The 27,247-nt window shown below is 38.4% G+C and overlaps 1 protein-coding gene across 1 annotated transcript in view; it reads right to left on the bottom strand.

Moving 5' to 3' along the window:
• ARMC9 (armadillo repeat containing 9) overlaps positions 1–26,965 on the bottom strand; it is a 67,054-nt gene extending 40,089 nt beyond the window's left edge. Inside the window, exons 1-8 of the mRNA XM_009578386.1 lie at positions 26,915–26,965; positions 25,080–25,205; positions 24,354–24,524; positions 23,181–23,336; positions 20,355–20,447; positions 19,076–19,100; positions 12,369–12,526; positions 10,380–10,478 (exon numbers count right to left, since the gene is read on the bottom strand). Of these exons, the coding sequence (XP_009576681.1) occupies positions 10,380–10,478; positions 12,369–12,526; positions 19,076–19,100; positions 20,355–20,447; positions 23,181–23,336; positions 24,354–24,524; positions 25,080–25,205; positions 26,915–26,965 (879 nt within the window). The remainder of the gene's footprint in view (positions 1–10,379; positions 10,479–12,368; positions 12,527–19,075; positions 19,101–20,354; positions 20,448–23,180; positions 23,337–24,353; positions 24,525–25,079; positions 25,206–26,914) is intronic.
• Positions 26,966–27,247: the final 282 nt, after the last annotated feature.

Here is a 27,247-nt window from a genome sequence, read left to right as displayed (position 1 = left end):
ACAGAGTTAAAGGCACTGCTGACAGGTAAGTTCCTCATTACACATCCATCACATCAACCACCAGACGATGCCTCAATCAGCCATGTTTACATAGCTCCTCTTTACTACCTGTTTTCTTAAATTAAAAAGCATTTATTTCCTCAGCATTTTCTCCCAAGCCCTTTCCCCAATCTTACCTTTTCTGGAACAGGTTAAATCTTAATTCAACCTTTTGAGTAACAGTATTCCTTAAATTGCCAGTGATACATGGGGCGTACATGACTCATCTGCAATACATGACTCCCAACATTCATGGACTTAATCTTGAACAAAACACTTTTCATGCAAAACCTATCTTGAGACAGAATCATTTGTCATAACTGAAACACATGCAGAAACTAGGTGTCTTAAGGAAAGGAAAAGAAACAAACACAGGAAAACAACAGCCCAAGCATAGCTCATTCTGGTAGGATCATGGGGTATGACTTATGTTTGTGTTGGTTCTTGCCAAAGCCAAACCAGGTGCCATATTGAGTCAAGTAATTCTGTCACGATGTAGATTAGCCGCAGATGGCAGCCCTTCATTTTTGAATGGAGCAAGGCATGAATACAAACAGCATGGAATAAAACAAAGAAGTTCAAAGGGAAAAAAAAATAAAATCAATATCTATAAAAGAAAACAGATGCATTTCATGTGCAAGCCAAAACCACAATTGATTTTATCAAATACTGTAGCTCTGTATTCAAACCAACTCCACTTTGCTATTTGATGTATACATTCATAATATGCTGAAGGCTAAAGCTGACAGCCGGATTCTGTCCTCAGTTACTGCTCTGAAAATGTGCTATAAGAATTCCGTGTAAATTCAATGCAGATTCAGAATTAATAATCAAAGATACGTGATGAATATGTGAAGAGTAAAACCAAAGTTTGAGCAAATTTGTACGTATCATTAGAACTCACAAATTTATGTTGAGCTCATTTGTTATACGCTAATGACAAGACAACTGCGACATGCAGACTATGACGGATTAGATGCCGAGCTTGTGTAACCTGGCAGATCTACTGGGGCTATGCAAATTCATTTCATAAGAAGATCTGCAAATGTTTTTTATTAATTTTTTTTCCTTACTTATACTAGAGATATGCTGTTATGAAAACTTCCCACTTGGCATATAAAACAGGTTCTCTAAGACATCTGAAGTGTACATAAAAAAAGTCACACTGTAATACTATGTGATAATGTAATAACAAGACAAAATGTCAGAAAAAAGTATAAAATACTATATATAAACAGTGAGGGGAGGCTGAAAGCTATCTATGTATTCAAGAAATACTCAGAATTAGAGTTAGATAGCTTTACAAAAATTTTATAAACAACTCTGCATTGTAAGTTATTACATTCTACATTGTATAAAGTTACATTTAACTAAGGCTAGCTGTATAAGGGCAAAACTTTTCTTCAGCAAAGATCATTTAATTCATAACTGCTCATCTGTAATCAACTTTCCTCAATCTCAAAACAGACCATTATGAGAGGGAACAAAACGCTAAACGTCAAGCAAAAAGTGTCCGTTACGATCATTCACCTCATCAACCAGAACAGGTTGATTGATACAGGCGAATCAATCGAATTAACACAGGTGAATGTGGATAGTATTTTCTACATCAAGACAAAAAGAAGCACATAAGGAATAGTCCATTGCATTCAATAATTCTATGACTATTTCTCAAAACAAAATGTTGTTTTAAGTGGGAAGTTGAACGCCCACAGGGGTTACCGTGATTCCAGGTGACAAATACATTTGAAAAAAAAAAAGTACAGTTTTTCTTGAAAGGCGAAATCTTGTTTTACCCAAAAAAAGCGATAAAAATATAAATATGCATTATTTTAAAGTAGAACACTGACTGACATTTTTCAGAATTGGTGTCAATAACTTTTATGAATTGATTACATACAGAGTTACTTAGAAGTAGACTCATTTCCTCTCTTTGCAAAGAATGCACTGACTATGGGCAAAATTAGATACTTATGGTGTACTTGTAACATTGCCAGAATACAAACTTCCATCTGGGTTACAGAAGTCACAGGCAGTACACAGAATACTGTTTTGCTTTTTCAGTTTTCAATGCAAGAGGATCCATTTTAATTGTATGAAAGAATTTTATAATCTTTACTACAGAAAGAAAGTTTCACTTTAGAAATTAAAAATACAAATACGTAAAATACAATGCACTTCTGAAGAGCACAACTCAATTTGCTGTATTATCTTAATCAATAATATTTATTTGCTTTGTCAAAGGTGTTGTGGGATCAGCTGGTGTTGGCACACTTCAGAGACATTGTATGCGATATACACTGATGTTCATGTGGAAGAAACAAATGCTTTCTGCATGCTATAAGAAGCTGTGTTTCATGTAAAACTTGTGGACAAAGCTGCTCTTTTGTTGACATGCTGTGTTATGTGTATTATGAAGCCATAAGGTTACTCAGAACTTCTATTCTGTTCCCCATGCAGAAATTCCAAGTCTTGCACATTCTTTGGCTCTTCATAAACCATACAGTTAACGTCACGACAAGTTAAAATCTACAGAAAATTGTTAGACATTGTGAAATGAAGAAAAATATAGACTGTGACAGACTGAGCAGGCAATGTGAAAGGATATAAAGATATAGACACTTACATATCCGTCATCACAAGGGCTCATAGAGTAATATCCCTTTACGGGCAAACAGGCACACATTAAAATAAAGAAGATTAAAAAAATAAGTTAACAGAAATAAATCACAGAGAAATGCACAGTTCTAAAAAACCAACAAATCAAAATTAGCTAAAAATTGACAGACTATTAGCTTTGAAAAGTATAAGCACCTTCTCCCAATCCACATACCTGTATGTTTTAGGACTGAAATCAGTGTCTCTCTCTTGTGATATATTTACATTACAAGTTCTCCTTTCAACACCTGGCAAGCATACCTAGTTTGCACATTATTCCATTATAACTGTCAGTTAGAATAGCTAGGTACCAAGCACAGACGCATTTATGTGAATATATGATTTCTATTGTTCACTGCACTGAAGCAGCTAAGAAAGAGATACCAATGAACATGATATCAATCAGAAGACCTCAGCTTCTGAGAAAGCAGCTGCAAGTATTCTCCATATTTGCTTTGATTGGAGTTTCTCACCAGGACATAATGAAAGCTGAGAGAGACAATTTTAGGTGTTTCAGCAATGCTAGCAATTCCTTATCCCAAAAGGCCCCAAGGAAATATTAAGAAAAATTCTCTGGAAGGAAACCCAAGATTTAGTTACTAAAATAAAAAATGGTGATAATTCATGGTTTGAGCAGTTTAGTACAAAATACGCCATGTTCTCTTTAATTAGACTAAAATATTTAACTCAGAACAGCTTTGTATCTAAAAAGAGCAGTCTTAATTCAAAATAAAAGTACACAGTTCAACACAATGAAATAAGACCAACATTAATTATTCTGCTTCTAGTCTTTTTGTGCAATACTTACTTCAGAGGACACATTTGTGCAGATGAATAAGCGCACAAACACTGTATTAAGCAGGTTCCTCTTTAACAGGCATATACAGCCTTATACAGAACGTATAAGAAACTTGCCACTCTTTACTGTGAGCAGAAAATAAAGTTCTTTCATTCTTTAATGAATTTTAAAAATCTGACATTATTCTTTTTACTACCATCACACTCAGAATTCCCTGATGTGAATGAGTATTTTAACTTTCATGGTGCTATATACACAGAGAGACAGTTCCTGGCGAAGACATTTTAAAATTAAATTTAAGACAAAGGACAACATCAATAGAGACCAAGAAGTGAGCAAAAGAAACCAGGAGATAACCTGTATCAAGAGGACATTTCAACACACACATGACCTGAGGCAGTGAAAATGTACGTAGGCATCAAAGACAAAGATGACGTTAAAGCAAGGTTTTAACATTAAAGGAAACCACAAAAGGTTGGACCAGATGACCTTTCAAGGTCCCTTCCAACCTGGGCTATTCTATGATTTGAGGACAATAACAAGAAAAGTTTGTGGAAACCCCTACTGATGGCAACACCTTACATGTAGAAATGAGGAATTTATGCAAACAAAAAAACCTGCCCAAGTTGCTGCAAGTAGTTGTATCACCTGTGGCAACTTGTGAAAAAGGCATCATATACCTTACCAGCAGAAAAAAAGAACTTCTCTTTGCTTACATAAAGCGGTAGCTGTGTTTCTTCTTTACCATATGTTAGTGGTAACATATAAGAATCATCCCATGGACAGGGATGGAGAAGACTGATATATTTCATCCTTAGAAAAGCTTGCTTAGGTAGATGCTGTTTGCTGTAATGTGCATATTATTTTTAAATGAAAGAGCATACATCCACATAATGCTTGGTGAATCCACTCTGAATGGTTCAGAGTAATAAAAAAAAAACCCAAAGAAAAAACTTCTGTTACCCTGTCTCCTAGGTTTCATGTGGTCTCCTGGTGCAGAAAATCCTTTCACAAGAAACAGAATACCTGCCACCAACTATTACAGCTTGATGGCACGTTCACATCTGCAGTAAAAAGCGTGTTTGAGGAAAAAAGCACAGAGCACAAGAAAAAAAGGAGCCCATACTAGTCTTTACAGCTATCCCAGAAAATGAAAAGAATTCCTCCTTGTTTACAGTACATAAATGACAGCTTAACTTTACAGAAGAGGTGGTGCTTTTGTCCGGTGACAGAACTAAAAAAAAAAAAAAAAAAAAAATTTCCACAGCTTCAAGAGTTGTGCCAAAAGAGACCTAAAACTTGCAAGATACATTAATTCACCTAATTGTAGCTACAGGTAAATATAATCAGACTGAATAGCAGTAAAAACATAACGGGGATTTAATCTATTCCATGACACAGGAGCAATATATGAAAATAACTATACTTTCTAGTCACAGAAAGATTCTCCAGTGGTTAACACACACCTTGACTATTGACAGAAACTGTGCATCTGAAGAAGCAGTTCCTGTTTTCCCTTTAATCCAAAGTTTAGAGAATCTTACTACATTATCCCTAATCCAAGAAATTCCAGGAAGACGTACATCTTACATGAATCAGAAAGTCTGTTTGTGGGTTTAAGACTTAAGCCTATGCTGCTTTCGATGGGGAGTGAATGTGCAATGCTTCAATGATAAAGCGCCAGAATCCTCTTGGCTTCATGATGTGTATTAAACAGAAAATTGCAGGCATCAGAAACCTACAACCCATGCTTCTTACCCACCAGACAAATCACTATTAGGAAAAGTAAAAAAAAAAAGTAAAACTTAAGTTATCTCAAGACTATTAAAGATATAAGGGAGTATGACACATCGCTGTATTTGAAACTATTTTTTTCAAATTTACCATTACCCACATAAGTTCCCTGTCCAAACGAACATTAGAAAGTCAGGAATCTGATTAAATCTTCAAATGAATGTTTCCTCAGCTTGTCAGACCTGGTGCTCTGACCTCCTATTCTTAGATCCAGACCTTTTGCTCTGACAATTCTCTCAGGTTTCTTATCTCCCAATTCAGGACCACACATGTCAAATGACATGATGGAAGATGGCGATAACATTCAATTGCAGCTAGGAAAAAAGCTTCATGGTAAAACAGGGCTTTAGAGAAGCCTTGGAAACATCTCCCAACTGTAACACAGTACTGTGGCCTCTCTCCCACTACATGCAGCAGATGCATCCTGTTAATGGATTGTAGATCAGGCTTACAAGCTGACCCAGGAGGTCACAGAGCTGGCAAGAGGCATGAAGTTGCTCTGTGAAAGAATGAGATCCAAGCCAGCTTACAGGAGAGCACAAAGCAACAGCCAACACCAGAAGCCCTTGCTAAGTAAGATTTCGTGGGTATGATTACACTGGGAAAGTCTTTTGGTTAAGAGACGTCATTGCCTCAGGTCTTAAAGCCAGTTCGGTAAGAAAGACTCGTTCTGGGATTTGTCCTCCTGATACGAATGTCTTCCAGTATGAAAGGACAGGCCTTCAGCCACAGGGGGGGCAAACCAGGAAGCTGATGTTTGTACAATAACAGTACACATTAGTAAGTGATACATTCTACCTTTATTGTAATTTCAAAGCCTGAGACCTCAAGCCTTTATATTACACAATACTACTTTCCTGACATTAAAAATTGAGCACAGAGTTCACTGGACTGGGAACAAAATCAAGTTTGCATACAAATAATGCTACCAAGGATATAACCCAAGGCATACTCTTTAATTTTCTTGGGCAATACTTCATTTTGGTTACAGCACTGGTACAGTCCTCCTTCCCAGTATAATTTAAAACTAGCAGTGTAGTGCAGCTGATTTAACAAAATATACTGTAAAGCTCAAGTACACATCTCAGAGAATGATGCAGCTTTAGCATTTTCTGCTCTCAGAACCTGCTCCCAAACTTGGATTGTCCCGAGTTGCGCCAGTATAGCTGACTGTGAATTCAAGCACCTCCTCCTTCCAAACTATGTAATGCACATGCACTCATCCCCTAAGTAAAAGTGGTAGAAATTTAAGGCTGCGTGTCAGTACAACAAAAAAGTAATTTCCTTGCTAATGATTTTCTTTTCTGCTCATCTATTTAGAGATACTGATCCGCCAAAACTAATGTATTTAAGGATCTAGTGCTGACAACGGTTATGTCAGTAAGATAGGGTCAAATCCTGAATACTCAAGGCAAAGTGGGGAAAAAAAACCCAAACCACCATATTTAATGCCTGCCAAAACTCTTCAGACATTGACTTTTTTTTTTTTTTTAAAACGTCTCACTTATCTTGCCTACACAGTGACCTAATGGTAAGGATGAGCAAAGGAGCTGCCTCTCTGCTAGTCTCTTCCCTCTGCAATTATATAGTAGAAGGAGTTTTGTGAAATGGAGTAGCTGGAAAGACCACACTCTAGTGTTTCTAATTAGTTATGAGCAAAAAGTGAAGGCACCTTCCAACACAAATCCAGCACAGATGCTGCAAACTCACGCTGCTACTTAGTCTGGGTCACGATGCCTCCAGCTTTATTCCAAAACTTATGCGAAAACCTGAAACCACTTAAGGATAGAACAATAACATCTAAGTGTATAACAATGAGGCATTTGGAATCCTTGAAGAAAAAGTAATGGGATTCCTTAGTGGCCTAGTGGCAAAAAGTCAGAATTAGGTTTTTAGTCCATCTCATCTGGCTTCCTGGATCAACAGAGTCAGGGAGTGGTTTTCAGAGTATTTTGGGATGATGAGGAAGGAGTCTAATTTTTATTCTCAGAAGATGGGCTATATGTACTTTTTCTTCTTACACTTACTTGTGTTTCTATATGTTTCCTATTCATGTACAAAACCAGAACTCTCTACATGGGAAATAAACAAGAAAATATGATCAATCAAGTGTGGACAAAAGGATAAGATGAGGAAACCTGGTTATGACGCAGTGGAGGTCTACAAGAGAAGACTGTGATCAGCCCTCTAAAACTTGGCTAATGCCTCAGACAGCCTGAGTGTGTGGGTCTGCTTATAGAAAAAACATTAGATTTCAACCACAGTAGCTACAATAACCTCACTGTCAAGGAATGACTTAAACCAGTCGAGTAACCCTCAATCTAAACAGTCTCAGCGCTATAGCTGTCCTGGTCCTTCACTAGAGAACTGCTGGCGCAGCAACTACCTCAAATAGTGTGGGTAAAGGAGCCATAAAGTCACACAGAAATAGTTATGCTGGTAAAGCCTAGTATGAATATAGATACAACTGTGCCAGTAGAACACAGCTTCACTCAGCTTAACCTGACTAATTTGGGACAGAAGGGAGGCAAAAATTTACTTCCAGGAGGGAAAAAATCCACCACCAACAAAATCCTATTTCTCTGACCTATCTACATAGCTGGAGACTCTGCTAAAGTGGCCATAAGTGGCATAAGTATAGTGGCAAAGGCGCTTCTGGAGCAGAAATGCTTTTAGAGACACTTTTAGAGAAGCAGGATTAAATAAACATGATGCTTAAGATCAACAATCGTTTCACAGTTGAGCATCTTTTAGTAGAAGGAAACAGAGGAATTATGGCTGCAAGAGATTTTGAGCGGTCACCTAATCTGTCCTGGAGGAGCAGCCAAGCATCAACCATTCCTGGTAAATGGTAACTGTTCATCTACCTTGTTCTTAAAAACCTCCTATTACAGAGATTCTGGCTGAAACACTGTGCTTATACACTGCTGCTTACCCACTTCTTCAATGATCACTTATTGTTCTTAAAACTCTTAGAAGTCTTTTTTTCATAGAGAATGAAACAGATGCCTATACCTAAAGGCTAAACTGTACAAGGACAGATGTTTATGCTAAAATAGCATATGTGATAGGGGTACAGAAAGATATATGCAGTCTAGCAATAATCCACCCAGCTTTTATCAGTGAAGACACAGCTTCAGCCACTTCTGCACTCTCTGCAGAGCGGATAAAGAAACAAATCAGCACCTTGCATAAGGATGACACTCTTCCCTCTGCCCCCTTCCCAAAAGGGTCCAAGAGATCAGAAGACCAACTTATGATAGAAAGAAAAGAAATAATAAGAGTGAAACCCTGGGCAAATGGAGCATCTTGAAAGTGCAGGAGAAAAAGAGAAGCCTTGATGCAAGCAGAGAGCAGGAACAGATAGAAGAGGGCATGTGGCTGTATAGAATGGATGATCTCAGTACAGGGAAGCAGAGCTGGGAGACACACACAACCCCAACATCACATGGCAAAAATGCAGAAGACTACTGGGATACATAAAGCGTTATCCTGGAAAGCCATTGTCAGGGAAAGATGGAATACCCCTGAAAATTGTTGGTTAGAAGAAAGATGGAGGGGAGACATTATGGGGTGGGAGATGGCATAATCATGCACCACAGACATGGTGTAAATCTGAGGAGAGAGGAGTTACGGACAGCCCCTAATGTTGAGGTAGCAGACAGAGATCCTGGTTCCTTCCTGAAACCCTGGCATATGCAGCCTGCAAAAGCTGCTAAGAGTGCACCTCTTAAATACATGGCAAGTCAGAGAAAGGAGTTCTGACCATCAACAGGAAAGTGAAGGCATTTAAAACAGCTTGAAGAGCAATGAGAAATAATATTTATCTCTGAAAATATTAGCACATAGAAAAGAAAAGGGAACATTTTTACTATCTCCTCATCTTTCTGTAACAGATTTTCAAGAGGAACAAAATGTACCCATAGCGTCATTGTTATTAAAAACCTTGGCTAGAATAAGGAACAAGAATCTTATTTTCTTCTGCTTTTCCTTTGACACTTCACAAAGGTCTCCTACTACAAAGTTAAGTATACATGAATGTCTGCCACGGCAAAAACAATAAGCACAGTTCATGACTTTGGTTTGTCTTTGTAGAGTAGTGGCACACAATATTTTAATATTAAAATGTTTTAATGCAGTTTTAATGTTAACGCTTATTTGAAAAATTTGAACAAGCTAGGTATTAAAAAAGGTTGTACTGCTGAACAGCTCTTACACTATCATTAAGTCATTTAAAATTTCACACCTCCAGGCACAGTTTCACAGACACTGGAAACTATCCTAAGCTGGTTCTGCTGCTGGGGGCGGGGGAAGCTCACTCTCCATTTAGGCAGAAGAGATTGAGCAGAACATTAATGGGCACAAGCAGCTAGGTATACTGCAGCCATCTCAAAAGGAACAAGAAGCTGGTGGATTGGGAAGAAAAATCCCTAGGGATCCTGCTTATCAATAAGATCAAAGATCCTTAGATACGGGGTTAAAGCGCATCATGTAAATCAACAAGGTGGCTTAGGTGTATCATCTAACTGCCCATCTATCAACTAGCTCTTACAATAAAGAGAAGTCCTCCCTTCCTCCTCTTTTCCTCACTTGTTCTCATGATCCTGTCTGATTCTTCTCCTTTAGCTGGCTAAGCCAATTCACTCTAGGGTTATAGGAGCATCACTGACAACAGAAAGGAACAGAGCATGTGTCCAGAGCTGAGCAAAACCACCCTGCCTTTTTAGCTAAATTAAATTGGTTAAGATGTGCCATCAAATCACACTCAGGACATTAGTTTTAGGGTTTGTTTTGTGGTTTGTTTTTTTTGTTTTGTTTTTTTAAAACATTTAGTTAGCATTTTAACAGATACACAGCTTACTGTTATCATAACAACAGATTTAATCATACTTATGCAGCTATGACTGCGTAACCATGTCATTCATCAGCATTTGAGATCAACAAAACCTTATGTATTATCATATTCTTATAGAAGCTTGGACACATTATGTTTTGTCTTTACTATCTCACATTTGTTGTTCAACATACAGCCTAAGTGGTATTGTCTTTTGAGATAGTGACTGTAAAAAACCCACACATTAATACTTACAGTTCCAGGCCTTGTGAAGTCAATACTATGTGCTACACTTTGTCTCATCTGATTGCTAAACAAGCGAACACAAACACTTTGAAGATACTCTGGTGTGATCTAAAAATTAGAAAACATAAAGAGAGAACAGGATTATATAAAACTTACACCTTCTACCAGACAAGTATTTCTATGCTAAAGTTTTTTTTTTTTTTTAAGAGGGCAAGAAATCACACATTTGAGACTCATTGATGCAAGCACAAGGTATATACTGCAACTACAGTTCTGTTCAGAAATTAAGAAAATGGTAAACTCTCTTCATCTGGGAACAGTTATGCTATTCACAAAACTAATGCTAAACACTTTCAGAGAGTCTAGAAGAAAAACAGAATTTGTCACACCTGTGTTTGCATACAGATTTTCCTCAATCAAAAGGTAAGTTGTCCAACAGTAAGTATGAAGCAGTTTTGTGCTTTAGACTTAGACAATGTTATTCTGATGTGTTTTCTAGCTAAAGAGCAGAACTTACACAACTGTTTTGTACAGCAGAGAGAACAAATATGAATTACACAGTACAGCACTTTGTGTTTCAATGCAAAACATCTCAGCAGGTTTAGGTTTTTTGTTTTGGGAAATTTACACCACAATAGAACTGCTTAATTTCAGAACAGTTATTAGCTTCCCCAGAACAGAGGTGAGAGGACTGAGATTATAGAAACGCAAACGGGGATACTTCTGATATTCTCAGACCTATAGTGAGACAACAAAGCCCTTCAAATTCAGAATGCTGTAACTTCAACATGATTTTATTCAGTACACAACTCCACTTTGGATTCAGAAATGACAGAAACCAAGATTCGTAACAAAAGAGCACCCTCAGCTGGACACACTTGGGAAGGATCAAATGACTGCCCAGCACAAGGCTTAGAAAGGAAATTAAACAAGCATCCACAACAAAAGACAACCAGTGCCTGGTTCCTCCACCACAGAAGGTAAGACGATATCACCTTGGAGAACACTGAAGTGTGAAATGGGAGGCAGCAAATGAATGACTATGCGTTTCTTATTGTTGTCGAAGCTCATGTGAGCAGATACCTTTCCTAATCTGCTGTAAAGCAAAATCCCCACCTACAGGCAAATTTTTCCCTGCGGTAATGATGTGAGCAGACAGTGATCCCTGATGCAAAGTAACAAACTACAAGATGTTCATGCTGATGACAGGAGGAAAGTACATACTGACTTTTCAGCAGGTCACATAGGAACTCCTAAGTCCTTCTCCCTACTAACAATTCACAGCTCCTTTAAAAGCATCTAGAGGCCACTAACATCTACCATAAGAATAATCTTCAGGTTATACAGAAGTTATAGTACAGAGGCATGCTTGCAGAGAAGATGGCACAAAAGATGAAGCATAAAATCATCTTTGTATAAAAAATACCCATAAGAAAGTTGAACCTTCTCCAGTCACATACGTGTGGCCTGTTTCACACAGTGAGTAACTCATTCACACCTACCCCAGTTCCCTTTACCAATTAAATTAACAAGTTCAGCTTAGCAGAGAGCAAAGCTTTTCCTCACCAAAATTTTGGATGAGAAGATTGTTTCCACCACAGTCTAACTTAAAACAGACCTGGAAGCAGTTTTAAATACACAACAACCTCTGATGGGCTGGATTGCAGTCAGTAATCACAGAAATGCCCTCTAATCACTGCTAATGCCAAAGCTCAAAAGGGGACTCTCAAAAGAGATCTCAGATGCCTTGTGAGATGGTGATAGTTTCTTCAAGATTTCTGAGCCAGCACAATTCAACCCATCTCCTGCACTACCTTTATCCTAGTACACAGGGGCAATAGAAGAATCTCCCATCCAAAGTGCTGTCTTTCATTAGTAAATAGACACAGTACTTACAGAAATGCTCATAACTACGAAGACCAATTCACATTTTAGTGGCATTCTCTCTCCATTTTCTAGGGGTGCAGGAAGCAAGTACACAGCTGAGTCATCTCTTACCATCTTGCCATTGACTGTGGCCTCTAAGGAATCCACCAGCTCTGCAGTGACTCCAATGAGATTATGGTAGTCCGCCTGCATTTTGTTAAATCGTTTCAGGTACGTCATGGTCCTGTGCTCAGATTCCACTAACTGTTGATGAAGATGTTGCAACATTTCTGTCAAGAGAATAATAAAAAAGAAATAACATCACCTTTTCAACTGAAAGGACAAAAGAACCCACAAGCATTTTTACTGCTCTGAAGGGACAACTTCAGCTGCTGCTGTGGAATTACTTTTATCCAAGGGGTGGAATTTCACTGCAAGGATAATTCCACACTACTAGTGTGATTTCATTTCATTGCAACAGCTACAAGTATTTATCTTGCCTTAATTGCCCGAAGACACAATTGCTTCACAGTTACAGCAGCAATACAACTATTAGACAGTAAACATCACTGAATACATTTATGAAGAGGATACTGTTTTAAAGGTTAATACAAGAAGTTCCATGCTATCAGAGACAAAACGAGGCTGTGGGCATCAAATTAGAAGAATATATGACAAAATGCAGCTCAGACTTGGTTTTAGGTCCAAGTTCAGTTAACTTGCTATCTGCATATGAGATTCATGCACTATCTTCTACATTCACTAAAGAACAGTGGGTAAAAAACATCACACTGAGCAACTGGAAAGGTCAAGCAGCCACTTCAAAGATAAAACAACAAAACAGGAGAATAACAGTACCCAGAGATTTATGCCAGTGTTTATTAGATTACACTGTAAGGCTGGGTGTTTTCTGCAGTTAATTTATAGAAATAGACCACTGATATTTAGGTTATGTAGTGCTTTGCTTATTTTAAAGTAAATACTACGCCTTCTATCTTTTAAGGAAAATGGTACAACTCACAGGGGAAAAAAAAACCAAACAACATTCAAGTTATCCAGTTCCTTATCCGCTATTAAAATATTCACTGAATTCTTCGAAGTTGCAGGGAATTCTGTACTTCATTCTCTACTTCTACACAAAATTTTTCAGGTGATTCCATCATTTACTGGTTGATGGTAAGCTATATTAGTTACTTTTAGTACCTTTAGTTTCTGAAAATAACTCAAATTTTTCTTTTATTTCTGTCTAAATTAAGGAAAAAAAAAAGTTACATTCCTGATACATTTTGTTCCTTCAGGTTCAATTACTTTAGAGACGAAAGAAGCAAACTAAGCACCAAAATCTGTATCCTCCATCCCAGCCTCAGACCAAGCCAAATTAGCGCTCTACATGGAAGTCAGGCATGGAATCTGGAGCTGTGTACCACAGCGCACATCTTCATGACTGGACAAAACTATGAAGGGAGGCACAATAATTCTATTGTTACTGCTGATGTTTATGTATTTTGCTAGAACATTATGTTTTAAATTAGTTTGCTAAGAAGCCAGTATTGCTCTATTGTTGTGAAAATGGCATTGTGCCCATCTGCAAACAGACTGAATATTTACCATAGGACTTTCTGTGAAACAATGGGCAGGAATCAGCTTGACTACAGGGTTTCATGCAGAAGTAGGATTTGTTTTCACAGATTTAAAAAAAATTTTGCGTTAGAGTAGAGCATTCCAAACAGCCCAGTAAGACACAGTTTAGGTCCAAACAGACCCAGAGGGAAAAAAAACAAAAGTGAGTATCTAAGACGCAAAATTGGAAACCAGAAAAACTAGTTCCTATTCCTGGCTTTGAACAGACTTTGTCCACGATCTTTGAGGAAACCATTATTCTTTTTCATGATTCACTGTCTCTTTCCATAAAGATGTAGATCATATATTCCTGTAACATAGAAGCATTGGGAAACATAACTGATACAAGCAGAAATATTTGGGATCTTCATTTGGAGAATCCTAAGCAGTGCAAAGTTTCACCGCACAGTAACGCTCTCTGTTTAAAAAACACTCAGCATATAATATCTTGCAGCTATGATAAACAAGCTCTGGAGAATTTAGGTGTAGTTATTTAAAAAACTGTCTCTTGCCATTTGCTCCCCTGCTCTCTGAATCCAGGCACGAACCTCTGCTGTCCCATGGCACTTGGCATAGGGGTGGTAATCTTAAGCAGAGGGAAAAATGGGGAGTGGAAGTGCTGTATTAGCACCATGGCTTATCTGGTAGAGCCTTCACAAGTTGTCTTCTACAATGGCGATCTAGTTGTATTGCAAATAGTGCACAAATATCTGCCAAACAACTTCCAACAAACTGCTTCAAAAAGCAATAAACACGTGAACATAAGAGACGCAAAACTGCCAGAAAAATACTACTCAAATAGAACTGTTCATAAAGCTTTCATTACAAATGAAAAAGAACAAAGGCATTACATAGCTCTACGAATTAAGATGTTGGAAATTGCTTTAAAAACTTGTCACATCCTATGAATTTTTAGGGTTTCTAAATAGGCTGCTTTCAGCTCATTTATATGAAAAGCAGTAGATGGCAGAACAGCTTATTTTTACTTTCAGAAAATTTAGCAAAATTATCTTTTTAATAGGATCTTTTAGAGAAAATGTGCATTAATAGACTTTAGCTATAAACTTTAGCTAGAAATTGACAGTCTTAAAGCATGGAATACAGAGAAAGTATATTTTCTTAATTCTAGTCCGTATTTTTTTCAAAATTTATGAGTTAAGGAAAAAAAAAGACAGTTATTTTACTCTCACAGTCTCCTCCCCTCTAAGAATGACTGCTTTCTGAGAATCATTCATGAATTATACTATTCTGCACCTGCAGGATTTGTGACTGACACCTGATATCAAACAGCTAATCAAGCCACCCTTATGATATTTTTCTTATACTTTCTAGGAAGGAGCCAAAACTGGTGTGAAATAACAATAGAAGCTGAGACAAGCCACAGATCCAGCAAAATGCATTTGGGGAAAAAAAAAAAAAAAAAAAAAAGAACACTAGAACAGCTCCCAGTAACATTAAGTAATCTTCCTGAGAGTGCCAAACTTTTTTCAATTCTTTAAGCTGTTAAAACCATCTCAACTGCAATTCATCAACTTAAAAATCAGAAGAGTTAAGATAGCTTCCAAAGACAATCCAAAGTGTTCTTCCTTGATAATAATCATTCAACTTTGATTTTATTTTTATTCCACAGCCATCACTGCTAAACTGCTACCACAGCTTTAATATGAGACAGCTCCAAAACAAGAATATTTTTCTAAACTAATAAAGATTCTGAGGACAACCATTGAACAAAATTAGCCCTTTTTCAGCACTTTATTCCTTTGCCTAGATGAGCAAATTGGAATACATTTTTATTTAACTGTGGTACAACACATTTGATTCAGAAATTTCCAGTGGATGTATCTAGAGCATGACTTTCACTCAGAGGAAAGTTGGAAGCACCAAGTCATGAAACATAAACCTACTCATAATTTGCTTGCTTTTCATAACCCAGTGGGGAAAATTTCCAGTGATAAAAATTTGTCTTCTTTTTTTAGCAGGAAAAACTACAAAACCAAAACTCAATGCAGCTCATGAATGCTAGTCCTGGCAACTAAGAATCAGGATGATCCAACTTACCCCTTGCCTGTTAAATCCAGGGATTATCAATTATAAACACTGGTCTTTACTGAGAAAAGAGTCAAAAAATCACAAAGTCTTGACATATCTGGCACTTTTTATATCACTATCTTCTCACACGTAAGTAATTTTACTAAAAAAGGAAAAATATTTCATTAAAGTTTCTTTTACCAACAGGGCAGGAAGCTTTCATCATTGACATGTAGCTGACCCAAGTACAGAGAGCTGTTGGAAGAGTTGGTCCTGCGCTGCCCCATTCCCCCCTTGCATTCCTCCCATATCCCCATAACCAATAACAGCATTCGTGCAGACAGATCAGGGAGCTACCAGTCCAGGTAAAAATTAATATTTAGTTGCTTGTTTAAAATGTTAAACCATTGCCATCTGAGTCAGGATAGGGGAGAAGGAAAGTACCTTTCAGAGGCAGTTCACATTTAAGTCACCTTGCAGCAGCAATCAAACTGCACCCATAATAGGAAGCAGAGAGCAACATAACACATTTGGCTTCTCTCTTTCTCTGTCCCAGACACAACTTCCAACACTGACAAATGCTTTCTACATATGATAAGCTTATGGGGGGGGGAGGGGAAGCTCTGGATGTAATACCTGCCACAACCTTATTCATCTGTGGAAGAAAAGAAGGGAAAACAAAGGACAGAGGACTAACCTCCTGGTTTAGGAAGATACAACGTACAGTAAAGCTTGTGACTCTGCCATGAAGATACTGGCATTAGGCATCACCTGAACTACTGCATGTTTCTACCAATATTCTTGCCTGCTCTCTCATCTATGTAATTGTCAAGCCTTTTAAATGTTTTGACTCAAGTTCCTATGAGCAGCCAAGGAGTTACACATATGCACATAATTCCACAATAAGATTTTCTCTCTAAGTGAGAGATTGGTCACTATCCTTTACACAACTTACCTACACTTCAAACATGCTTCCTGAACTTGTGGTTGCTCTCTCTCTCTCTCTCTCTCTCTCTAATCTCAGCCCACCCTCACATACTTTGCTAGAAGCACTGACTGGCCAGGTTGAATTCCTGCATACAATGCAGCAGAGCTCTCAGCAGAGGAGTTGCAGGTCCCAAGAGCTGCTGTCAGACACCAGGGCTCCTTAGGTGACACCGAAACCTTGCTCTTAGGAGAGGCAGTAGTTGCCTTGTCTCCTTCTTGCTTACCTCATTTCCATAAAAATTACTATCCGTATTCTAAACTGACATCTTTCCACATTAATAGTCATTCAGACTATAGCAAATCTTGACAGATAGTGTAGGTCACACCTCACCTTCTCTTGTGCAGCAGCCTGACACACTTCCTCCACTCTCCCCTTTCTCAAAATGGTGGAAGAGTGACTGTAAACTCATACACAGATTTGTAATGAGGCAGTGAAGGGGACAGTAGCTGAACACACTTTCAAATACTTCATTCCCTCCATTCCTGTTAGGACAGAGGATACACAGAAGGTCTGAAGCTCTGTGCAAGATGCCAACCATTCTGCAATTCTTCTCTTTCCAGCCAAACTGAAAACATATAGGAGAGCTGTAAGTTAAGTACAACTGCCACACAGATGGCTTTCAAAGTCATACAGGTATTAAAATTTTTTAGCAAGTGGGTAAAAAGCCAGACTGTAGCAGGTTAATCCGGAAAGGTAAACACACTAAACTCTCCAGGACACCCTCAAGAGCTTATGTACCACCCCACCCAAACTTGAAGTGCTTCAGTATGTCAGACTAATGACTGGCAACTATTTACAAAAGGCTGTTTTCAGGATTCTTTGCCATACTGGTCTTCATTCATGTGTTGCCTATTAATTTTCTTTGCGTTGCTCCTTCACTGATAAAGTAAACATTCTCCAGCAGCGAGAATGTACTGTGGATCCCATGTGATCTGAACAGCATACTGCAAAAATAACCTCTCAGATCCAAAACTTTCATATGAGACAGGCCTCAAGTAACCTTTATGAAAAATCCAAACCAACTCAACCTGCAAGGCACATAACAGGTCTACAAATTAAGGCTGACCTGCATGGATTCAGTACCATGACAGTCCCTGTACGTGTACAAAGCACAGAACCTGTCCAAATAAAAAACAATTAGGCCCAAAATAATTCAGGCCCAATCATGTAGTTATTTCTTTTTAATCAGAGTATGGAATTATTGCCTTCAGGAAAGTCCACCACAAGGAAAAAGAGTATCTTCTGGAAAATAAAAACCCACAAAGATCTTTCTATTATTCAATGAAAGTCTAATGCAACACAAAGCACAAAATAACAAAGAAAATACCTGGAACTCACAGTGGGAGATGAGCCCACTCAATTCAATTTACAAATAGTAAATCCTCAGTGTAAAATTACAGATTAAAATAACTCAAGAGGAAAAGTCATTTTAGGAACTCAGCTGGGCTCACATAAATCCTTACCGATAAAGTGAACACAGAAAGTCAAGTGAAAAAATGAATGCAAGGGAGTTGGGAACCTAAGTTCTATTTATTGAACTGATTTTTAAAAGGCACATATTTGACGTACCATCAGCATCTAACGGGATTCAGTGCTGAAGTTATTATTTTTTAAAGGACCCCAAATCACTTACACACTTAAGGGTGTATGAACAGCTTACCTAAAAATGCAACACATCAGAGAGTCATACTTAAATTAACACATTCTTATTCAGGAGATACCGATATAAACTATTTTAGGAGTTTAAACAGGATAAGTAATAGGAACAAAAATCAACTTTATCTAAGATCATCAGATAGTCATCGGAATAACTAAATGAGATTTGAAAACTGGACGATGCAGACAGGCATAAGCAGGTACGGGAAAGGAATCTGAGGAAACTTACTTTCATCATAACTGAAAATGGAGAGCTGGTATGCACTTTGTACAGAGTTCTCCACTTGTTTTTACCATATTTCAGGACAGAATAAACTTAAAATACAAATATTACTACTAGGCCCCCCCCCATTTCTAGTACATGCCTATGCTCAACCCCACTGACCTCAAGCAGCCTAGCAATAACTATCACCAAGACAGGGGTCTGGATTTCAAAGGACTTTTTGCCATGCATCACTAGTTTCCCCATCATTGCAGGTGTGCTTTCTGCTACTATTATAGCCCCTAATAATCTTACAGAATATCCTTACCACATCTCAGTGTTTACCTTTGTTGCACTGTCCATTCTCCTTCTGTTGTACAAGTAGGAGCAGTTCAGGAAAATGTGCATCCTTTCAGTATGTGTTTGTTCCAGAGACACAGAATGAGAAATTCAACCAACTGGCAAACCCAGCCAAGCCAAATATTCCTACTGTCCCAGGCAACAGCCAATGCCTGATGCTTCACAGGAGAGCAAGAATAAATGAATCAATAATAAATACATAAAAATCTCTTAAGTGCACAATGCACAGTGTTGCACGGAGACTTGAGACTTTTTGCTGACATTTAAAGATACTGGATCCAGCCCTGAAGTATAAGATATGGTAACTCCAGCCTAAATGTATTAACACCAAAATCAAAAGTCAAACGGCTGATTTTACATTAAATATATGCAAATGTTTCAGGGCAAGTGATGTTTTATACCCAGGAAATATTCAGGGATCAATTAGGATCCAGTCCGTTACTCCATAAAGAGGAATAAGCAGAGAGAAAATTTTCTTCAACTGTTCTATTCCAGACTCCCACACAAACATCAACAACGTGGGAGTGAAAGCAGTGTTTTGATCACTGCTCCCCATCCTGGCAAATGGGCAGGAATGGAACAGAAGGCATATAATTTCCAGCTCATCATTCAATAACCATGGCAAGATGCTGCTTTAGAAAAAAGTAAGATATAGCAGGAAAAGGACTTTCAACTTCTTCTGTTAAAAAAAAAAACAAAACAGAAACAAAGACTCCAGTTCAGTTCTCTCTACCTTGCCCTTAACTGTACTGACCAAAAATGGAGAAGATAATTTGTCATATAGCTAGTTAGTTTGCAAATTAGACCTGACAACACAGCTTAAACAATACTGTTAGAAAAACAATACAGTCTGAAGTACAAGCCATTTAGTAAAACAATAATTTCTGGAGCCCTTAAAAGCTCTGGAAAACTTTCAGCTAGTCCCTGAAATGGCTAATTGAAAAGACTAACAGCTTTACAAATGCTAAGAAAGAAGTCAGGTCAGGTCGGTGCCTTGGGGTATCCTGTACTTTATACACGGAAGCAAAGAATGGTCATATGATAAATATGCAAGTTCATATGCATCTATACATTGTCTTCACATTACTTTTTCAAAAGTTTTTTTTGAATGTGGACTATAAACAATGTTTCCTATCATAAAAACACTGAACTGCAATGTTACTGCAATTCTGCAATAAACCTTAGCAGCACACTCTTCCAATAAATTATACTGCCTCTTTATAGTAATTCTAATTATCTTCAAAGTGCCTTCTCAAAAGGATACAAATAAAGTGAGAAGCCGGGGAGTCTGTCTGGCCTTGAGAGTCAGAGACAGGAACTTTTCCAATCTTGTCCTTAAATCCAATGTCCAAGAATCCTTGAAAAGAAAAACAAATTATGACAGTTGTTCACCAAATATGTACACTCTGCTGAAAGTACTGTTTGGATCACAGCAACCTTCCACTAGTAAACAAGGCAGCCAGCATGGTATTGAAAAGATTTTCCCTTCACTGTTACTGAAGTGAATGTGTTTGCTACCCATAAAAGTGTACAGAAGTTAGATAAGAGTCAGTATTATTCCTAGACAAGAGTTCTAAAAACACGATGTAGCTTTATTTCAAGTGTAAAACTATCATATAGCGTTGGTGCCTTGTACGCACATGCAACAACTGCCCCTAAATTTGAATTACCTTTAAAATATAGGCAACTTGAGAAAAAGATAAAAAGATGAATATGAATTCTAAATTTATTAAATAAAGTATGAAATGAATAATTTTCCATTGCTCAGTTTTCAAAAAGCAATCACTGTAGTCATCTTTCACTCCTAACAAGATCTGGGAATTGTAAATTTTGTCAATAACTATTGCAAGAGTCATGACATGGCAACAGTGATCAGGGTACAACATTTCTAAAATAAGGATTTGGAGAAAAACAACTCATGTACAAAAAATAGACTGACATATCAGCCACTAACTGGAATGCTGTCTTCTGCCTGACATAGTGTCTCAAAAGCACAAGAAAATAATAGTTAAGGAAAAAAGCTAAACTACACCTAAGAATTCACTGAATATTCATTTCTTCTATTTCAAAACTGCAGTTAAGCTAGTTTCTGCTTGACAAAAAGCTAGCCAACAGATGAAAAATCAGTATCTTCCAACAAGTAGCAGGAGCTTCCTAAATTTACTGCTGTATATGTGTATGTTGTAAGCTGTTGTCGCAGCTCAGATTTGCCCTTATTTCACCATCCTGAAGAGCATACAGTATTAACTTGCTGCATTTACCAATTCAGTATCCAAACAGTGATGCACCACAGTACGCTGTATGTTACCAAAGGAATTGAGTCTCCTACAGAGAGGAGTGTACATTATTTTTCAAGATGTATTACACAAACAGACAGGAACTCCAGCTATATAAAGCATCAGACGCCTGAGAAAAAAAAAATATGCCGTAAGAACACTGCTTAGTAGACTAGTGACTCACTGCTGTTCTTTCTCAAACGTAAAACAATCTGTGTTTCAACACTAACATGGAATGAGCTGTACAATTCCCACAAGAAAATATGAGTGACTGTGGGCTAAGAGCTTGGTTACTGGATTACTATGAATAAACCTGAGGATCTCGTCTTAGATATGGCATTCAAAAAAAAAAAAAAAAAAGCTGCTAAGTATAATTAAAAAAAGAGTAGTCATATCCCATCTCTGGATCTCTGGGGTCAACCAGTACATCTCATTATTTATAGCTAGTCCCAAAGGAAAATGGCAGTATATGCCTTTTTTTGGCATTAAACTGGAGTTCCTCATCAGCTGATACATCCAAAGTCAGCCCTAGGGCAAGTATCACTTGATTTGATATCAAAAAGGGTGTATCAGCAATGCAGGCTGAAGATATCTTCTCCCACCACAATAATTGCCCACAGCTCCTTAGATAAGCCAGCACAACTGTCCATGTGGTAGGATGGTGAAGCACTTCAAGCATATAACCCTGCAAAATATTATACATATTTTACAAATTTGTGTATGCATGCATGGGGGGGCGGGGGGCGGGTGTGTACATGGGAGCTGTATACACACACATTCACAGGCAATAAAGCAGATCAGTTCATTGATCCAGTCCAAGTGCAATCGCATAACCAGCCATTTCCAGCATAACCAAGAACTTAAGGCGCAGTTTTGCACCGCAGGAACAAGCCGTCAGCAGCTGGAACGGTGGCTGTACCCTCCCTGTAGGAATTGCCTCCAATACTTTGGAATATCAAACCACAGCTCTGGACGTCATCTCCTAACTATCTACCTGCATGGTGCCCAGAAGCAGCCAATGTAAGGGTGTTCTATTACCCCTTCATCAGTAGAATAACTGTGGATCATCATGACATTGCAAGTGCACCTGCAAATGAGATCTATTCTGAAGTTCAAGCACACTAACTTTTACATTCTCTTCTCTCCTTGCACGTGCAAGCCTAAGAACTGAACTCTCAAACAGCCATTCAAAGGCAAAGGCTAAAACATATATAACAAAAAAATTAACCAGGAAAAATGCCTGTGGCAAGAGTCACCAAACCACTAAGCACAGCCATGCCCTTCCAGCGGTTTTTTTGGGGAGTGGGGAAGAATCTCAGAACACGGTGACTCCTTTTCTGCTACAGGAGGATTACTTATAAACTTGACTTCTTCTTTTCCACATTAAATGAAACTGCTTCAGTCTCCTTATGCCTAGCTATCATGTTTTAAATCCAGCTATATACACACAGATAGTGGGGTTGGGCAACAACTCAAAGCAAGTCAGTGCACTTAAACTACTATATACTGATTCCCAGAAGCATGCATGTTTCAGGGTTGTGTGGAAAGGAAGAAGAGGTAGCAATTCTTATTTATGGACACAAAGCTGGCATACCATTTAGGACTCAAGCAAATACAAAATATATTTAAGATAGTACTCTGTTATTGATAGCACTCTCACAACCATTCCTCCATCAAATATATGTTTTTTTATGATTGTACAGTTTCTGTTAAAGGAAACAATAAAAGCAATTACCAAACTAAACATCATTCAATATCTATTACCCCATGAGAAAAATCATCATAAATACCATCTCTGCAAAACAGATACTTACCTGGAAAAGTTCTTTAAATGAAGGATGTACCATGGGGTTTGGAACAAAAGGCAAAGCATAGAAGGGAAGAAACTCTGTAGTCTGGCTCAGTGCAGCTCCTTTTGTTTCCAGGTATGCCTTAAAATGAGAAATCCTTTCCTCAAGTTCAGCTTTGTCCTAGGAAATAAAGCAGCATATTTATTTAGAAAACTACCACTCTGAATGCATTGTAAAGCTGGCAAATATAAGCAGAGACCTAAATACATTAATATCAAGTTTGAAATCCCAGAATATTTGTTATCTAAAAAGCAACATTTATTTAACTGGAGAGCATTATATCTTGTTTTCACCACTCAAAAAAGAAAATTTAAACCAATGTTGCTATTTGTGTCATCCAGGTACAACAAAAGAAGACAGGGACAATTGCTTTTTCAATGTAGATTATTCCTGCCCACTTCAGGCTAGATTTCTAAAGCAGAGTGCCATTTCCACACTCAGGGCAGAAAGGAAACACCTATGTTAGACATGCTTTATTTCAGTGGTAAGTGCAGAACTGTAAAATCCACTCACACAGCACTGGGAAGGGGAGCTGGCACACAGAACAGACCAAAAGCTCCTTAGAGGCTGGAAAACACACTGAAGGCATCCAAATACTCCTATAGCAGCTGACAGGTGTAAAGCAGGAGCTATTAAGCCCTGGCTGATCCAGCTGACTCCAGGCTACTTAAATGTCTCTTCATCATAAAAGTCCCATGTAACAGAGATTTTATTTTATGACAGCTTGGAATTATAGTTTTCAATATGATATATTGAGCTGGTCAAGATTCAGCTTCCCTATTTTATCAGAAATGTTTATATTTCAACACATAACTTCAGTCCAAACTGGAAGCAAAATTAAGTGTTTTAAGAATCTCCTATGGACTACAATTAGAGGTGTGAAAGTATCAGCATGCTGGTATTTTCCAAGTTAAAGTACTTCAGAAGCTCCAACATAAGGACACCTCCAAACTCCATCTTGCACTTCACAATACAAGGGGTCTGGTTCAACTAAAACGCAGACTGTTTATGGATGCATATTCTGGGAATTCTTCTTACTAAACATCCCATCCTCATCAAACAAATGAAATAAATGACAAATAAATGAAGTAAAACAAACAAAAGCAATTTGAAGTTTGAACTGTGAACTAAACTAACAGGCTTTCCCACAGAGGGTTTTAAGAGGTAGGTGGCAAAGTGGATGTGAAGATAGAACTCCAGCTTCTGAGCAACCGGTTCATTGTCCTGGACTGAAGATGAAATATGGTCCTCCCAGAGTTGGAAGAAAACTTTCTGCTCACCATTTTCAAACGCTGTAAGCAAATCTTTCTGCAAAGGGGAAAAGCATTCAGTGAAAAACCAAACACAGAAGAGCGACGTTTTTTCAACAGTAGGTTAGTGAATGAAGAATTCAAGTGCCATCTGAGCACTTCGAATGAAAAGTTTTATCCAAAATCTCTCACCATTCAGTGACCACATAAATATTCTTTCTCCACCTGTCTTTAATATCTTTGAGAGCCTGAACCAACCACCAATACAAGAAGTAAAGCCCAAATTTTCAAGCATGTCGATCTGGGAACCCACCTTTACCATAAGCGAAAAATACACGCCTACTGTGTGTCTTATCAAAGCATGGCGAGCTAAAAACCTAAAATAGTGTGAACCAAAACTACTGTCTCAGGTTCAAAAGGACTGGAGTTCTGCAAAAAAACCCCAAACCTGAAGGCTCCTGCGCTGAAAGAAGACTGCTAGCAAACTTCTTCAAACCATCAAGAATCTGTTCAGACAGTTCAAATAATCTCACTGCTGTAATAACTCACACAGTGGTTAATGGCCTTTAACTGTTTTTAGTATTACTCGAAGTAAGTGTAAATGATGCATTACCCGAACAGGCAAAGCTTTTGAATCTCGTGAGGAAACATCTGCTGGTTTAGGTAGTGGCTTCCCTTTTATTTTACATTCCTTTGCAAATACTTTCACTGTTTCTTCGAATTCAGCAAAATCCAAATACTACAAGACAAAAACATACAGGAACAATGGTTTTTTTTAGATTATTATGCTTCAATGGGTGACCCATGAATTGCCAAAGTCCTTTAAAGTTTCTCCGTAGCAGGGTCCATAAATGCCACAGACTGCACAGAAACAAACCAAGAACTGGTACCTCATGTGGTAGGAAAATACTGTCTCTCAACTAAATTTCCTCCTGCATCCTAGAGAATAGTACTGACAACTGAGCACATCCTCTCTGAAAGAATGATGCCCCTCAATTTAGCCAGTAATTTCATTCAACCAAGGAAGAAAAAGAACTAAAATTGGTCGAAGAAACAAGTAAATAACTTCCTTGCAAATAATGTTGTCAGCGGGAAGAATTCTTAAGTGCGACTATCATCTCTCAGCAGCAGTCAGACAGCTTGAATTGTAAGCCAGGTCACTCATCTGAAGCCGTGCAAGCCAAATTAATGAAAAACTAATCAAGCACTACTCTTCTGAGATAAATAGCCCTGCCTCTTCCTCCCACAATGTACACTCACCATATTACACACAACTTTCCCCTCCTCCCCCCATCTCAGGAGTCTTAGTTACTGGTTGCTGAAGCAAGACATCACATTTCATTTTGCAAATTTGATCTGGATGCCCAGCATTGCCACAGAGAACAGGAATCGTTTACTTTCTTCACTGTTAACATAACCAGTAGTATAGTAGTGATTAAGTACTTAAACCTCTTTTTAGATTTATTTTCTGAGATCCACGAAAAGATTTAAGTTGTGTATGATTTTGCCATCTGGTAGACTCTTTAGGCAGGAAGTAACTGTCCAGGCTTTCAACAGACAGCCTGGTGAGAGCTGGGCACAGTGACTGCTGACTGCCGCTCCTGACCACCCCTCCGCAGCACTGGCATCTGTGGAACCCAGCAGTAGGTTGGCTCACACAAGCACACAAGGTAGGGGAGTTAGGTTGTTGGTTTGGTGTTCACTTAGGGCCCTAAACTAGGCGACCAACACAGTGTCGACCAAAGGAATGAGGCAGTAACAAGCAGCAGAGTTTGTGTTCTTGTTCCAAATCATAAATATCCCATTTTAGCCAATTTATCCAGAAGGCTGAAGCACAGACTACCAGAGATGCCCCAACCCTTGAAAGTTTGTCTCTCACTGTCTTTTTCACAGGACTGTTTCACACTTTAGAATATCTTCTGATCACCTCTTATAGGCAATATGGGTAGAGGAGTGCCTAGCTGGAAAATCCTGCTTAGACATTAAACCATGGAGATCAGTGGTCTCAGGACTTCAGCCTGGGCTTTGTCAGCTCTAGGGTTTTTACATGCCTCTGTGATTTTATACACATATGGAACGAGGTGGCAGCTAAGTAACATTTTAAAGATCTCACCATTATCACAGGTTGGACCTGAGCCCCAAAGCTGTCTGTGGATCTAATGAACTTAACTGTTCCTTTAAAGAAAGCCTCATTTGCAATGAACAATAGATAATTCTAGATTGATTTGATGTTAGACTGCTGGCATTTAATGGACATTGAGCCCTTTGACTCTACAGAGCATGACAGGAGTCAACATAATTGCACAGTGTAGCAAATATTTGGCCAGTTAAATAACTCCAGAATTTAGACCACAGTTACAATACCTGGCTCTGAATACAAGCATTATGAAATTTTGCCTTGCTCATTTCAACCAAAAAACAGAAAAGAAAAAAAGAGAGAAAACCAACCTCTCTCACTAGTCCGAGTAACTCAGCTTCATAAGCTAGAACGTCACCCATCGCTAAGCGTTACTGCTGCGGCGTCTCATCATTGATAAGCCTAGAAAATTGTAAAGAAGGGGGTGTTAGCAGACAGCACAGCGGTTCTCACAGCCCCACCGCAGCCCAGCCAAGCACAGCCCATTAGCCATCTCATCTCCAAAAAAACCGCATGAGGAAGATATCCCCCCCATGTAAGGCACTTCCAAAGAAGTTCCGAAGTCGGTCCTCGCCGACCCGAACCGCTGTTCTCGCCAGGCCGCGGGGCGGTCACACCGGCTCCTCACACAGCGGCCCGCGGCC

The sequence above is a fragment of the Fulmarus glacialis genome, unplaced genomic scaffold (assembly GCF_000690835.1).
Source record: "Fulmarus glacialis isolate BGI_N327 unplaced genomic scaffold, ASM69083v1 scaffold10020, whole genome shotgun sequence".
NCBI classification, from domain to species: domain Eukaryota; kingdom Metazoa; phylum Chordata; class Aves; order Procellariiformes; family Procellariidae; genus Fulmarus; species Fulmarus glacialis.
This window is presented reverse-complemented; position numbering and strand designations above follow the sequence as displayed.